General features: G+C 38.7%; 1 protein-coding gene across 1 annotated transcript in view; it reads left to right on the top strand.

Annotated features, from left to right (window-relative positions):
• Window positions 1-232: 232 nt before the first annotated feature.
• Window positions 233-17729, top strand: part of rras2 (RAS related 2) — a 33815-nt gene continuing 16318 nt past the window's right edge. The window contains exon 1 of the mRNA XM_044099873.1: window positions 233-695. Coding sequence (XP_043955808.1) covers window positions 594-695 — 102 coding nt within the window. The 5' untranslated portion in view covers window positions 233-593. The remainder of the gene's footprint in view (window positions 696-17729) is intronic.

Genomic DNA, 17729 nt, shown 5'->3' with positions numbered 1-17729 from the left:
CAGCACTGTTAGGCATTTCTTCCATTGTAACGCAGAGTTAAACTATTCTGGCTTAAATTAGTTCATCCTAGTTTTTTAAACGTTGACCCCACCCGGACACTTGTCTCACTCCAAACTCTGCTCAAACGTTGACTACTCTGCTTTAGATTTAAATTATGAATGCAGAGTAAGAAAACATGTCTCTGGGGACAAGAATGTGATTGATGGGTGCATGAAATTGGGAGGGCTGTAGTGAGCGTGAAAGTGTGCCTGGGGGAGTCTCCATTGCCCCTAGCGGTAGACGGTAGTATTGACCTGTTTGATTACTCCTAGTATCGGACCCACATCTTGAGCAGCGCAGTGTTGTCGAGCCTGGAAAGCGGTCAGGCGTATGGACAGGCGGCCGTCGCTCCTTCATTTTTCTCCGACCACCACCCGAACAGTGGACGGACTACACTGACGAGTTATTCCAGCGCATACACGGGCCTGTCCCCTCTTCTGCGCTCTGGTGCCTCCACTACAGGGCCTCGTCTTCTTCAGCTTACTAGGGGAAAGTGGGTGTTTGCTGCTCACTGGTGTTTCGGCAGCAGCGGCGGCGGCGCGAAGTGTCCTCGATGGCTGGCTGGAAGGACGGCTCGGTGCAGGAGAAGTACCGTCTGGTCGTGGTCGGAGGCGGTGGCGTCGGAAAATCAGCCTTGACTATCCAGTTTATTCAGGTGAGTGGCGTCAAAAGCTTAGACAATAACAGCATTGGCTCTCATTTTTATTTATTTATTTTTTTACCCGGAAAAAACCCCTACGGTGAAATAACGGGGACGGAGCTTGAAGGAGGCCAGGCACGGGAAACCAGTGCAAAGATCCCGGGTCTGTTCTCCTCAATACTTTACCGAGGCCTGATACGGGTCAACGCGAAGATTTTAACACCAGTGGGAAAGACTTAAACAGGGGGAGACTGCTGTCATTTGTGATATCCGAGAGCACTACTTCCAGTTTGCAGTTCATACAGGCTTCAGTGAGAACAGAAAGAAAACTGGTCTGCAGGGCTCGGTAGATGTCCTATTTCTTTTCATTTTTTATGTAGTTTACACAAAGAAGCAGATTCTGAGTTCATCCCGAACTGTTCAAACTAGCCGATAACTTAAAGTATGAATTTGTAAAAGGACATCAAAATAAGCAAGAACCGTTAAAGTTTCCAACATGTTTTTAAGTTAAGTAGAATAAATCACTATTATACCGGCGCTGTTCTCTCTGGTAATTTATATATCCAAGAAATTGCTGTAAATTCGTCCAGGTGACGCCAAGTGTCGGCATGCTTGGCTGCGATCTGACTTAACTTCACTGCTGATATCCCAGGTTTGCTCTGATTCAGCGGGTTTGGCCAGATTTGGTCAAAATGTCTTGGGGTGTATTTTTATGGAGGACAGATTGAGCTAAGAAACGGACCAGAAAGCCACGTTGGGACGGAGAACAGAACAGCGTGTGGTAGACCTGAAGATAAGCAGTTTGTGTCCAGCTTCATCACCTGAGCCTGGACATGGATCACTGTATCTTCGCTGTTATTCATGCCATTCGTGGGCAGAGTTGTCCTCCCTCCTCTGTGGTCTGTTGGATTTGGGCCAGTGAGAGGCCCAAACTATGCTGCCAACCAGGAACGACACTGATTTGGGTTGAATGAGTAAAAGAGTCAGTACAAAGTGCCTACTTAGGGTCCAGACTTTCATCAGCTACTGACTAACTTGTTTTCAAGCACCTCCAGTTAGCAAAAATAGTGAAGCATGGACAAACTAAAGCTTACCTTGCCCCCTAAAAATAGGTATTGATCAATTACAAAAATCTGCATGGTCAAATCTGCTGAAATCTGTCATTGTACTTTTCTTGCTGTTTAAAGTTCTTTTAACGAGCCGCCAGAATAAGCGCAGAATTTTCTCTGGCTTTATAGAGGAGAGTCTGTCTGTTCCTTACACACCTGTTGCCGTGCACTTCCAACCAGCTGGCTGAATGAAGGTTTTTTGTTCCATACAAGAAAGGCAAATTCAGCTACTTGGAAGACACTTCAAAACATGAACAGTCATGGTTTGGAAACTAGAGGAGCCCCAACCATCACTCTTCTTAAGGTTACACATTTCTAAAACTTGAACTGTCAAAGCTGTGGGTGGCATCTCTGATATGCTGTGAAGTCCAGAATCTCCCTAAGCAGACAAGCCTGACTGATTTACAGAGATGCGCCAATAAATCAGCCAGAGATCAGAATCAATCAATGTCGTCTGAATTGGCCATTGCCCATGCCTACCTGAACTGCAGTAACTTCATCAATTATAGTCCAGATTAGTACTTATAGATCCCAAACAGAGGAGGAACGTAAACTCTTCACCTCCCTCTACCTCTGGTTAAATTCCAGCACACTCCAAACACAGCCTGACTCACTTTGACTTTCCAGGTCTCCATAACACTTAGGAGTGGGCTTCTTTATGACTGGTCCACGCCTTTGCCTCGTGTGTCTCCATCACCCCCATGCACCACTAACCCCTGTTTCGCGTGTCAGTGTGTCACTGATTTTGTTTCTGGCTTTCAGGAGACTAGACAGCAGGCAGCTGCATGTCTCCACACTGTCAGACAACAGTGGGTTGGCACACGTTTCAGAGTTGGAGAAGGGGGGTGAAAAGCTCATGAAAGTGTGAGTTTAGGGGGGTAGGGTGTGGGTTCTAATGAGTGTTCAAAAAGCTCATTAAGTGCATATCAATAGCTGTGGCACTGAGTTATTTCTGTGTTTGTTGTGCTGTACTGAACTGAACTAGGGGGTCACCTACAGCTGCACACAAGAAATTTCCTTTGACCTAACATGCTATAGTGGTAACAACACCAGGATATCATATTTTAATTTGTGTAAAATCACATCCATCTTATCTATTATAAATGTCGCATAACAAGCAATTCTGTGGTGAAATTCTCTGTCAACTCAAATGTCACATAAAAGCTCAGGAATCCTTTCAGGTTGGCAGCCACAGACGTCAAGCTAAAAGCTCATTCTCGAATGGTGTACGCCTACTGAGTGAACGAGTTCAACATGACCTGTCCTATTTTCCTTGATGATATCATAAAATGTTTAAAATGTGACTATTGTAATGAATTTAAGTGGGAAAGTAATGCTAAACAACCAATTTTATTTTAGTTTAGTATATATACCCCTCGTGTTAGTTTTGCACTTTCTTTGCACATCTATTGAATCTAAAAGAAAAATTCACGTATCCCTGGCAGAAATGGAGCCAGCATACCTGTCTGATGTTTCTAGAAGTGTCCTGGGAGTGACACAGACCTAGCACATGGTTGTGAAGTCAAGACTTTCACTCTATGCAGAGTGCATGGTTGTTGTGAAGCGAAGGGGACGTGGGGGGTCTGAGTCACCCTGGGTGGGTTAATGGTCATGGACCATGTGGAATTTGGCCCTTTGGCAAAGGAAGTCCCTGCTCTCAGGACCTCCTAGGCTTGTATGGAAAAACATGACCTGCTTCCTGAATCACACAAGTGTGTGTGTGTGTATAATTTAGTGACAGTTTTGACAAAATTGACTGTTATGTGCCATTACATCCTTTGTCATTTGTACATAAAGACACTTCATAAAATTTCATTAAATAAATTTTTGTTGATGACTATTGATCATTTCAGAATTGGTCATTTGGTATTTACCTAATCAATACAGTGTTGGTACTGGTGACTGAGATCATTTGTTACAACTGCTTTCTTTCACCTGCAGCAGCTATATTAAAATGGCACAAAAGTTATTTTATTTTAGTCAAAACTTATTTTTTTTTTTGTGATTCCATCATTTTACATTTTATCCCATGTTGTCATTTTGTGTTAGAGGACAGATGATATATATTTGCAAATAAATAAATCCAATGTGGTTTAAACATTGTCCAGAAATACCTGTAAATTACCTCCATATCAAAATGATTCAAAAATCAGCTGGTCAACATTTCTCTGGGACCATTGCTCTTCCAAAGCAGCAACAACAGAACACAAACTGCAAAAGTGACATGGCACACAAAAATTAATCAAAAATGGAATGCTCTGCATGAAATTCTCTATAGCTATTGTAAATGATTTATTAATTATATATATGCTGATAGCTAAAATTTATCCATAATAATTATGATGCAAAATTGACATACTGTTATAGCTTAATGTAGCAGGAGTGTTGCCATCACTTACCTGGAGCTATAGTGCCTGTTTTTAAGATGGGCAAAAGAAATTAACACAGGGTGTAATTCGACTTTTTACATAATGTCAACAATTCTTGTCATAATTTTGTCAAACTTCCGCAAAGTATGACAGAAAAAGTGAACATTTCAAATATCTTAATTTCTGGCCAATTGAGTGCCCCTAGATATAAGCTGCACACACTAACTTTGAAACAAACAAAAAAAAGTGTACATAGGTAGGCCACACTTGTCTGTAAGCTGCAGGTGTCCATGTAGTAGCATGAGATATTTACACATAAATATTTTTTCTTTAGTTTTATTGAAATATGTATTGATGACTGTACCTTAAATGCTTTTTGTCAACATTGCCTGTAACATGGCTGCTTAAGAAAATACAGTGGTCTACCAGAACAAGTCAATGATTGATGTCTTCATCCTCCTCTTGCACACTAAAACCACTAAAGTATTTGTCTGCAGTGTCCGTTGTCACTTTCGTTGTCACTCTCAATGTCACTTTTGAGTCTTTAGGCAATTCCACTGTTCAGCATGTGCTGTACTTTTTATCAAGAAATGGTCTAGTAAAAAAAAAGCAGTGACATACAGTCAATAACTTACAGTATGTTTTTTGACTTCTGTTCTCTACTGTAAGACATTTTTCCTCTAAGACATTTTATTTTACTTTGGAAAATTATAACAAGATTGAGATTGTGATGTCATTTAAGCTGAGTTGAGTAGAAAAAAATCATATGGTGAACAATAGCTTTGGTAGTGGTGAAGTCTATTGATTAGCTAGCTAAACATGAGTTTCATAGGCACTAACTACGATTAGTGCCTATGAACTAATTGCAGTTCATAGGCACTTTATGTTTGATCATAAATTGTCAAAGTAGCTGGTGAAATAGCTGCATCATCAGCTGATATAAAATCAAGTATCTGATGCCAACTCTCAGTACTGGTGTTTCTTAGGTCACATTTTAGTCACTTGAGTGTCCTGAGGTGTACAATGCTCTACTGATTTTAAAGCTTCTGAGTAGAGTTTGAGACAGCCAAAAATGGACTGCTTTCTTGGAGTCAGAGGGTAAAAGATGATATTGCTAGCAATAACAGAGTGGCCGGTCCATCAAACTGCCAGGCGGTTGACTCAAGTTGAAATAGCATCAAGATGACATGGCATTGAGTCATATGACAAAGTTGCCGAATGCAGTGCGTTGTATGATTTGACGCCTGTGAGGGAGGAAGCATCTCAAGTGGGGGGGGAAACATGACTCACGGTGACCAAATGAAGACATGTGGGGTGTACTTTTTTATATATATATACCGGTAAAAATGGCAAATCAAATAAGCGGCTCTGTCCACTCAGAGTAACCAGAGAAGCTGCTGACATGAGACGGCTCTATTATGAGACATCTCTTATGATCCCACTGCTGAGTAACAGCAGGATGTTTGTGTGCTCACAGGCTTGCCGCTATTAGTGCAGTGTCAGCCTTCGGCAGTGGGGATTAGAGCGAAACATCCTGGCTGATCAAGTCTAGACAGATTAGAGTATTTTTTCAAAAATGTAAGATGGAGTTGGAGCAAAAGCATAAAGTGGGTTTCTCTTTTCCCAAACAGAGCTACTTTACACTTATCTCTCCTATTTGGTGAACAAAGTTTCAATTCATAAAAAAATAGGTTACGATGACAGCTCTTCTGGGGACATGCAGAGGTACTCAGTGACATTAACTTCTGGACAAAATTGTAAAAGATATCTGTGGTCTTACAATGTGTTGGCAGCATTCTCTTGTTTACCCACTTTGATTCTGACTGGTGTGTAGCTCATCCTCTGATGTCTTTCTTTTCTTTTAAACACCGGAGCAAAGCTTGTGATGTCTAAGCTTTACAGTGTGCGTGGGTGTGTTTGTGTGAGAGTAGGTGATGAGAGGCCACTGTTTGTCTAGCTCTGTAGGAGGCTCACCTGTTGATTTCTCATGGAGCAGAGGCAGAGTTTGAGCAAATAAGCCCTTGAGTTGTTTTCAAAACAAGCTTTAGAACCGCAAAGTGAACTGTATGTGTTAATATATTAAGATGTTTGAGTAGATATAAAAAAAGATTTATAAAATGGGCTTGCAGCTGGCTGCCGACAGTGCTATATCCAAACATAACGATCAAAAGTTGAGTGGAAGGAAAATGTGCAGTAGAAAAAAGGTGAACATGCAACAGGAGTAACAGCAGCCCTGATAAGTCTTTCTGTTGAGCTATTCCTGGACTAAGGAGTAGTAGTACTGGACTGTTGCTGAATGGTCCATTGTTCTCTTTTCAGATATAAGATCATGTTTCATTTCATCCCAAAATCCAGGATCTGGATTATATTTGTTGTTATTTTGACATATAGCCTGAATTATTAACCTACAGTGTCTGTTAGTCAAACAATGATCACAACATAAGGAACACCTGTAGCCTTCATACAGGGAAGATGGTTTTTAGTAACTTATTGCTCCATTGGCCATTAAACACATTGCTGGCAATGCAAAAGGCGTTTTTGCAGGCTGCGACTTAAACAGAATGCAAAATACTAAAACAAGGTCAAAAACTCTTGTACATGACATAAACATATGCACATGGGTCAGATGACCTCCTGAACTGCTTTCAGTTTCACAACTTGTTTAAACAAAATATAAGCAATATGAGTATGGCATCTTGCCCATACGGAATGTCTAAAATCATAATACCTGTTTTTTGCATTTTATTTAAATATGATAAACTGATTGTAAAATGTTTGATAGATGGATTCTTCTTGTATAGCTTGTGTTTTTTTTTTTTTTCTAAAGTTATAGTAAGAAGTGGCTCTCCATCAGTTTTCCTCTGCCAATTCTTACCGCTGTATTTTATACTCATACACTCATGGCATTTTATGTTCAATTTTTCTTTGTAGTTTCGTTGTAGTTAACGGATGTTTTACTTTTCTTTGGCCATGACTTTACTCTGAGTAGGTTCAGGTCTTGTTTGCTGGGTGCAGCCCTCCCCCCTCTTCACAGTAATTCTAATCTGCTTACAGATAAGTGCAGTCCTGTTACTGAAGCAGATCAATTGAATCTGGCAAACTGTCCTGCAGCTCACCAAAGGAATGTCCATGCAAAAGGGAGTTTCAGATCCACAAAGAGAATTCTGCCTGTGTTTGATAATTTATGACACTATAGCAGGTCATTCCTTTTGCGCAACAAATAACTTTCCTGGGAGGAAGACTACTTCTTATCAGCGAGAGCTAATCATCAGGGATGGGTCATGGAGTAAGGATCATAACATCCATCCCAACATTCTCTTGTGATTCAGTGATTTGTTGTTCATATCTTCATTGTGAAATGGTCAAATTAAAAATATTTGGAGTCAGTGTTGTTTTCATTGGATGCAAAACGCACCGATTAAAATCCAAGCAATAACATGATTTACCAATTACGTGTTTCTGTTGCTTCCCGCACCCCCTCCCCACCTTTCACTCGCACGCGGCGCTCCAAGACATGCGCAGTGGTTTTCTTTGAGGGGCAGAAGATGTCTGTCTAATCGCCAGTAACAGAATTGCGCTGCATACATCATAAGAAATCCGATGGCGACAGCTAATTTAGCAGCGCTTTGCTTTCACAGACGGTGGGGACTACGTCTAACTTTTTTTTGTTTATCTTTATCTTTGTGTGGGAAATATCTTGAGTGTTTTGGTTTTTTTTTGTTTGTTTGTTTTGTGGCATTGTTGTCAGTTGCTATGGCAACGAGTCTGCGGTAGTTGCGCTAATACAGAGCGGGAGAAAGACATGGTTTTGAGTTGTGCTTTAACGGATTTTCCCTTTGCTGTGAAGCACAGCATGAAATTAATAATATTTACATGTCCAAGTTTCATTGAGTTAACGGAATTATTCCACAGCGGCAGCGCGGCTATGGATGAAATGTAAAAATATTGTCCTTTTGCCCTCCAGCGTTGTCTGCGGGGAATTTCCTCAGGTAAACAATAACACGCAGTGGGTCTATATTTGCAAATATGATTATGATTGAGTCAGTGCCTCACCAGCTATGAACCTCACCGCATGTCATTGCTAAGAAGATGGGACTGGAGCCTCACTGAGAGCCGTTCTTTGTTCTTATAATGCTCTGCGTACACTGCAGTAGCTATCATTTTGTTTAATTATATAGATTGATATTTATTTAATTAGCAAATAAATGCATGTGCATTACTCTTTGATTGTTTTTCGTTCAAAGTGGCAACTGTAATGTCTGCAGCATTGTGCTGCCTGGCTTCATGCAGTGGGAAAGAGGGTGACAACAGTCATGTTGAGCGCCTTGTGCTTGGTTACTTCTTGCTTGTTGCTCTTTGGTCAGTGTTCATAGTTGAGCGTTGTTTGCTGTCAGGGCATTGCCTCAGTAGACAGTGGTGATTTCTGACATGAATGATATGGGCAAATGCTCAGGGCATTACCGGTAAGTGTTTTTGTTCTGCTTTTAATATTGGTTAAATTTATTTCAGCTCCAAGTATTTAATATCTAGGTGTTTTTATGGGAATGTGAATCTCTCAGATCAATTTGATTAGCAATTTTGATCATATTTCACATTTTATTGTGTCATGTAACGCGGGGCGCTGGTCTTGGTCTTGTCTTGGTCTCGGGTTAGGTGGTCTTGACTACAACACTGTTTGGTGTCTATGAACATGAAGTGAATAATGGAGTGGTCCTGTCCATTAGGTGCTGGGTTTCTTCTAACTGGTATTACTTCTGGAATCAGTTCAGGTGGAAGGGAGATTTTTATGGTAACACAAATATGTAAATTTAACAATTTAGTTAAAGTTTTAGAACAAAAATAATTTAATTCCCTTTCTCAGGCTCTTTTTAGGTATCCAGTGATTTTTATCCTTCATCTTCAAATTGAACTTGGTTGTCTGTCTGGATTTCTGCCATCTTTACATCTTCAGTTTATGAAACCACAGAAGTTTTCAGGATGTTTGGTACATCCAGATTATCATCTTTGATTGCAGTAAGATTGTGTCAAGTGTTTTCTTCGCTCAGTTCTGAAGAAACTGAGAAACTGCCTTTATTTAACTTATATGTATTTCCCGGAATAGATGGGGGAGGAACCTTTGTTAGATTCATTTTGAATTACAGAATCAATAATGGAAAATGAATAGACAGCTCTTGTTCCTCTGTAACATCTGGTTGTTGTGATATTTTGTGGCCTTTACTTGATGACTGACATCGGCTTGCCTAACAATGGGCACTGCGTAGTTCCTCATCCAGCGGTCTTCTTCTGTATTCTTGCAGTTAAAAACTAGTTCTTTATTTGTTTTTCTGTAAAAACTTTCACCACAGTATAAAGATGAATATTGGATTTGATCCCTTTTTACACATTTGTATTGATAATGATTAAATCTAAGGGGTACCCTAAGGCAATTTAAACCTGCAAATCAAGAGGACAGTGAGTGGAATTCAGAAAATATTCAAACCCACTTTGACTCATTTGCAGCCTTCAAGAGAACAGACATGACTCATATCAGAACTGTTAATGCCAGATGTTTGTAAAGTTAATCAAACTTATTTTAGATGCAGTTTTAAAATTTCAGAGCATATCATGGTTAGTTTTTCTATTTGTTTGGTTTTAAATATTTTTATTTGCATCAATTCTACCTGCAGGATTCTCAGCAAACATGCCTTACTAACTTCACATGAGGGATAAAACAAATGATCAGTTATTTTTCATATACTGTTAAAAGTCTGTTGTCTTTTTAAGCACAAATACATGTGCACAATATGTGCATTTTGTTTAAAAAGTGATTCTACACAGCTGGACATTGCTTGGATCGGAGTACGATGTTTTTCATAACTGCTTAATTTCCCCCACTGTGGGACAATAAAGGATATTTCTATTCCTCTATCTTCAAAAAAAGAAGAAAAAAAACCCCTAAAACTTGTATTTTGCACAAGCGTTGCTAAATATTTGAGCTGTATGTGAGAGCTTTGCATGTCATTAAGGAAAATTTGGTACCATTATAAAACACAGCACCACTTATACTTTGTGAAGTATATCAGTACAGTATAAAATGGTCAGATATTTTAAATAAAGATGCTTAGTGATCATAGAACTGGCAAATATGTGGAAAAAGTAATTAATTAAAAAAAATCTTTTTTGTTTCCCTGGCAACCTAAACACAATTCCGTGGCATCCATCATGTCAGTCAATATCTGCCAAAACATGTGAGTTTGATCATCTTGCAACTGAAATACAGTAGGGCTTCAGAGTTTACATTAAAATCCATCAAAACAGTTATGGCCAGGCTTTATCACACAGTTTTCAAATATTTCAGAGGATATATCTTTTATGTAGTTCTTGGAATTTTTTTGACTATTCACAGCAACAAGACTTAGATACGTATGGGCCATTCTTTGCTTTTGCTATATTTGGCACAGTTCAGTGAAAAGATATGTCAATTTTTTTTTTTTATCAGCTGCATGGAGTTGTTACTATAAATTCAGAATGAAAGCAAGAAAAAGAAAAAACTGTGGCCTAGGTCCTGACATTGCCAGTGAAATGTTTCCCATAATATTTACTATGGCATATTTATTTACATAATATGCCAGCTGAACAATCCAGTTCTAGAGCCTTTTGTGATGTCATCAAATTAACCCAAACACACATAGTAGGATCTTTTTATGTCTGCCTTGAAAAATAATTATGTTTCTGAAATCCTGCAGTGGAAATCCACATTTAATTTCCTAACTGCATTGTTTGTGCAGATTTATTAGTGGAGAGAAAATATACTTTTGCAGAGCACCTTTAACATTTTTTTTTAAATAGACGATGCTTTCCAGAGAATTCTCACCTTTAAAATACATGAACAAAAACCTAATAATTGACCTAGAAGATAAAATAAGCACTGTTTTTTTTATTGTTCCTCCCCTTTCTTTAACAGCTGAGTGACAAATGTTGCTTTAGTTGCATAACTATCCCAGCTACAAAACTTTCACCACTACTTTTTAATAAGGATCTAACTTTTTTCATGTCTAGACCAAATGTTTGGGTTTCAGATTTGACTCTCTGCTCTTATAAAAAGAAAGCGCTCTGAGGAAGAACTTGTCATCATTTTCAGAGAGAAAGTTACTAATTAGTTCTTAAACAAATACCAGGAAGGACACCGAGTCTTCGCATTCTTCAATCTCCTCAGTTGTCAGCAGGATAATAGAAATTCTTAACATTGATTGAATACATGACAAAATTGAAGTCAGATGTGTCTGCCTTAAGCTTTTTAATGATTCTTTTATCAATGATTTAAAGAAAATCAGTGCTTTATAGTTTTTTGTGTTTTTCTTTATAAATAAATCATTCTTATTTCTTATATTAAAATTTCTAATGATTTTGTTTAAAAGATGAATAAATGTGGATGTCTGTCAGCAGTTCCTAAATGAGCCTTGGCTTGTCAGTGACCCTCTAAACTTGTTCACATTGGAGTCACAAGGAAATGTCTCTTCTAATTCTTTAAAGCAGATGTAAACTTTTTTGCATTTTTATGAAGCAGACATGCACGCTGCTTTTCCCCTTTCGTTTCTGCTTTAACACAAAATCTCTGATTGCCTGTTTTAGCGCACTTGCTTCTTCTAAATGTAATGTTTTAGCAACATTTGCATGACCCTGATGCTGGTATTATTTTCTTCTGAATGTGCAAATTATATCTCCACCAAAGCCAGAAAAGGAACAAATTTACAGTAGCTACTTAGCCTTCAATTTTCCCTGTTTTCATCAACAATGCAGTGGGAAGAAAGTATTTTTCTAAGAATCTTTTGTCAAGAAGTTTGAAGGTTGCACTCAGTGCTAGTTGGTGGAATTTATTTGTTACAAACTATGGCAAAATGTTCACGTCAGTGTTTCTTTAATCAAAATGTGATGCACATGCATGCATGCAGTTGATCAATGTGCAGAGCTGAACCATGCACAGACAGCCATTCACACCTCTTCACTGTTAGCGACAAGAGTGAAAGATGGTAGTTTGACTAGCGTTGGCATCTATAGTCTTAATTTCTTTATGACTTGTCACAGCTTTCTGCTTCGCCTCAGGGTTTCGCCTCCAAGCCACATTTCCTCTTTGTACTATTATGCTGTTTACATAAAAAAAAACAAAGGGGAATCCATAGAGTGCCTGCTGGATGCCTTGTAACAGGTTTGTATTGACGACAAAAAGCTGTGTGGGTGCCGAGTTTCTTTTCTTGTGACAAAATTTTTGTTTAATTTCCATAAAACACCTTCTGTGTTTCGTATTTATGGCATAAACTCTTTGTCTTTATACTAATTTACTAATAGACCAAAAAATAAAAATAATGGTACAGTCGAGTCAAAATTATCTTCATATTATTATTTTAAGTTTGAGTGACCAGATAATTCCAACTTTTTGTTTTTTATGTTTTTTATTGAAAAAAAAATTAGTTTTCTTGCACATTACAATACGGGTGAAAAGTGTTTGAAATAACTTTTCTAGGTCACATTTTTTATTACATTAAAAAATGTAATAAAAATGCAATAAATGGGTGTAAAGGGTGTTTTCCACCCTTATGCTATAAAGGGTGTTGACACTTTTGAGAAGCACTGTATGCTGTATGCATCTCCAATGCCCTGCTCCGCTCTAGACTCACATCACAGTCAGCTCAGACTGTAGACGACGAGTTCCTCCATGTTGTTTTTGGCTATTGTTCTGTGTTCATTCATCAGTTTGTCGCAGAATTACTGGCGACAGCATCGGGTCTCACATCCAAGTCACTTAACAACACCAGCAACTCTACCTGTGGGAAACTGAAATATTGGCGGCTTGTTTTTAGCAACACATGCTCACCTACTGCTCACATTTGGTATTGGTAAAGCAGCAGTCATAAAGTTTAGATCACCTCTAAGCGCTTTATCCATTTATCTGTTCCTGCTGCTGATGCTGAGGCTTGCTGGCCAGCTGGTGGGCATTTGGCTCGGCTCATGCAGACATCGTCCAGAAGCCTGCAGGGCACTGGCTGTCTGTCGGGGGAAGAGATGAGGCTTGAAACATGACGGTTCTCCCTTCAACAGGTGACGGCAGATCTTTGCTTTGCAGGCCAAATGTGAGCATGAAAGTGGGCCCAACAGCCGTGCTTCTGAGGCTCTCAGCCTGTGTTTGTCACATCAAGAGAAGCCGTTCAGCGAGTATAGAGCACGCATTTACATACGCGACGCGGTGATATTCGGTTGAGTCAGTGACCCAGCTGCTGTGCGACTGTTGCAGCAGCAATTCGAAAGCAACTGCACGCGACCCCGTCCGCAGCACCAGCTGGTGTCCTTTAGCCCAAACTGTAAGCCGGCACATGAGTCAACGATCAGCAGCTGACCTAAGAGTGTTTATGTTTCTTCCAAATCAAAACATCGTCCTCTCACAGACACGTCTCTCTGGATGTTAGGAAATACATGCGGAGCTCAGCCCTCCATGCAAAGGCGAAACTCACTTTGTTAACGAGTACAAGGCAAAGAATTTGTCCTGAACTTAAAATTTTATTTAAATACAAGTGCTAAGGATGCAGCAGTTTCTCTCCATAGACTAGAAAGCAAGTTTCCCACGTAGGCCTAGAAGAGGTTTATTTTTCTCTGTCAATGTGACTGTGTAGATTGAATAGGGCTGCGATATTGTAATTTTATTGGTATATATTGCTATAATGCTGTCAGTTGCAATAAAATCCAGATTTCTCCCACCTGTCTTCCTCTCTTAACCGTGTTTACAACAATTGGCGACCTTTGGTCTTTTGGCCACCGACTTCTGTAGCAATTTGTTTGACTTGCGGGTAGCGTTAAGGGTAGGGCTTTGTTCTTTTTGGAGAGGTTTAAGAGGGGTTTAAAAAAAGAAAACAGAAAATACCAAACAAGGACAGACAAAATAGTAAACAAAAAATGGTGCCAGCCTTTATCACTTGTGCAAATATTTGTTTATTTAACTAGAACAGTTGAATTTTAGATTTACTCTTAGTCATTCAAAGTAAAATTTTCATTAGAAATTATTTTCTTTGTTCAAAATGTTGCCTTTAGAAATTGAATCTAAAACAGCCAAAATCTCCAAATAACCAGTTCCAGCTCTAATTGTACAACAAGAAAGTGACAGGCACAGCATGTTAGTGTTAATTATATGTTGGTCGACGGTGACCAGACAGATCTGAAAGGAGTGAAGATGGTGTCCATTAGGTCTGTTTACAAGGAACTGCCTGCTAAACTAATAAAATTTCTGCTGCCTGTTTTGTACAGACGCTGACTTGTAAGGCACTCGGCAGTAATGCTGTCCTGTCTGATATGTTGTCGCAGAGTGGCCACATTTCCTTGTCTGCAGCAAAAAACGGGTTCAACAGTTTCACCAGAGGAGACCTGAAAGGGGAAAAACATGGATTAATCATTATAGCTGCTGAATGGTTAATTTTATTTTAGAAATTGATCTTTGTGATGAGCTCTGCACAAAAGAAAACATGTTGGTTTTTGCTTCATTCGCATTGTTTCGTCTTTAAATATAACGCATTTAACCGAGAAACAACTTCTGCATTCACTGACTGCTTTGTTGTTCAGAGCCGATCAGCATCCCATTATGCGGTCAGTCATACGGTCTTCCTGAAAACCAGAGGCTGTCAGCCACACTTCTCTGAATGACTTTATATGGGTTTTAAAAGTCACACAGTAGTTTCTCTGTCCGCTCGGCCACTGCAGTAGTTTGTGTCCTCCCAGTCGGCCATCATCACAGTGCCGCTTTGTTATTGAGAGCGTGTGCAACGGCACTTCTGCACAAAGATGAGCAGAGAAAGAAGAGCTGAATAAAGCTCCAAATGGACCAAAAACACAACAAAGCACAATACTGTCTAACACCACAGTTTTGTTTGCGAGTGTTAGCATTATGAGGGGCTCTCTCTGTTCATTGTTTCTTTTAATCGTAACTTGGTTAATCATAACGAAGGATCATAACGTGGTTATTCTAGCATAACAACTTGTTTGTATTCATTTGTAGATTTTATAATCATGCGACTTTGGTCTTGGTTTGGATTTGATTTTTAACAAGGAGTTATTAAAGAGCAAAACATCGGGAAATTCCCACTGTTGGTTAGGGAGTAACTCTTCATTCTCTTGTGTTTTTAATACATATTTTACATCTGCTCCAGAAAAAGTAACACAAATAATATAACGAGAGCAAGATATCTGAAATATCCGACAGAGTATAAATATTTTAACTGGTAAATAGGACTTCAACTTAATAATCTGTTATAAATCTGGTCATTCTAACTGCATAGTAACAATAACCAGAGTGTATTTTTTTCTTTAATTTGAATGTAAATTGTTGATGGAACAATTAACATGACAGAAATAACAAAATCAAAGGCTGTCTAAACAATTGCTCAGTGAACACGAGAAATTTGGTCTAAGTACAAACTTTGTAAAAGAATAAAGACTCACTGGCTGCAATTACACCCCTGATTAAATTGTCTATCAGCCACGATATTTGTGCCAACAACAGAGAGACTGGTTGTGCTTATTTTCAAATCTGGTAGAAAAACTGATATGACTACAGAAAAATTCATATTTTACCAGTCATTTCTAAATAAGTAGAAATGGGGATAGCTAAGCAACTTTAAGGTTATCCAAACAAAGATCATTCACATTTCCATCCATCTTGGGTGCAGTATTCCTGGACAAAACAGAAAGCTATGTGGATAAGGAGTATGTAGAAACTGTATTCATTATAATTTTGAAAAAAAAGGGGTGTTACTCTTGGCCACAAGATTTTAACAGCCTTTTTTTTTTTTACCCATATTAATTTTTCAGTGCAAGGAAGAAATTGGATGGATTAATATCTGTCAAATAGAAAATGCTGTGTAGAAGTAAATAGAGCTTTAGAAAATACAGTGGGGTTCTCTTGAGGTTTTGCACTTGGACCCACATTGTTCTCTGTATATAGCTGTAGATTCAACCTGGTCAGTTGAAAATGTAAATCATGCAGTGATATTTGTACTAGCCAAAAATGTCAGAAGCTGCTCAACCATGACAATGAGTCAAATCCTGATCTGGCATAGAAAATCCTTTCTTCTTTTGAACACAATACATTTCTATTCAGAACATTGATAATTGATAGCCAATCAGTGTTTGAGCCTTTAGAGAAGGCAGTATCTGTGAAGTAACATCAGCAACTTTTATGTTTTATGTTTTTGTCAATGTAACCTTTTTGATACCCTGTGAGAGAAGCATTTCCTTTATCCTCTACCCCTAATTTAACAAAACGTGCTCATGAAAATTAGATAAAGATACTGTTTGTTGTGTGACTCGTATGGTGCAAGTAGGCCGCTTTAAGCCCAGTGATCTGTTGGAAGAAAGGCCTTTAAATGGCACTTTGATTCTGAGCCTTTGAGCGGGTTCAGAAGTGTTCGGAGTCCAGCATGCATTGATATTTAGCAGCATGATTGAAGTTTTAATGCCAAAGAGTTTAGAAGAGAGCAGGGGGTTGATGGTGCCAAGAGCTGGGCTGGTTGCTGGGACATTTAGCCCATGCTTTATTCTCCACATGAGTGCTATCATCAGTTTTACTGGTGCCTGTGCTTACTGGGCCATCCAGCAGCATACTGATGTACTATAATGCAACAGTATTTTGCTTATGGTTCTACCACAGTGAAATGCTGCTCCCTTGTGCTTGACTGGAAGGAAACTGTTTTATTTGTACTTTAATAAACAATGTTGCTCTCTATAATTAAATAACAAATATATATTATTTTTAATAACAAATAATCCCAAAAGCCTCCCCCTATTTTTGTATCTGTGAACCTCATGCTACAATACATTCTCAGTGCTTTGGAAGTGAGAAGTCCAGATAGAATTAGGCATTGTTGTTTTGAAAAAACTCTGATCCTAATTTAGATTAATCATAAAAACTTAGAAATGCCAATGAATGATGTTAGAAAACCCAGAGAACTGAACTGATTACATTTATTGCTATGTCCAGATAGAATTTAACATTTGTGTTGCTGCTTGCTAATTTAGATCTGGACATTGATTTTTCAGGTCTTCTAACTTGTTGATTTCTAACAAAAATTTAAATAGTTCATAAAAATATATATCTTGCAATGCACTGGTCCTATTGCAAGGGGACAACCCTGAGCCTTCAGTTCTTCTGTTTGAGAAGAAGACGCTGAAGAATAACAAAGTGGCCACATTGTATGTGCTTTGAACTCAAAATGAATAACTTGCATTCCAGGGGAAGTCTAATAGGTTTGTAGAATCAGTTGTGACTGCTGTAGTGCTACTGCGGCTGGAATACCATGTGTACAGATAGCTACTGTCAGAAATTCAGCATTTAAGGTTGATACACTTTATATAAGCACTCGTCACCCTTTCTTTTTTTCTGTTGCAACTGAATGTGTGTGCTTGCCAAGTCCTAAAAAAACACATAACAGGCTTGTTCCTCATTGATATCCAAGACAAATTACATTTGCAATCTGTTTAACACATTTTTAAAATATTTTTACAGAAAAATTAAACTGTCCCTTTACTAGAAATTTAAATCCTGGCACTGTCAA

Source organism: Gambusia affinis, linkage group LG02, assembly GCF_019740435.1.
Source record: "Gambusia affinis linkage group LG02, SWU_Gaff_1.0, whole genome shotgun sequence".
NCBI lineage: Eukaryota > Metazoa > Chordata > Actinopteri > Cyprinodontiformes > Poeciliidae > Gambusia > Gambusia affinis.
The sequence above is the reverse complement of the archived record's forward strand: the minus strand, read 5'-3'. Positions and strand labels throughout refer to the sequence as shown.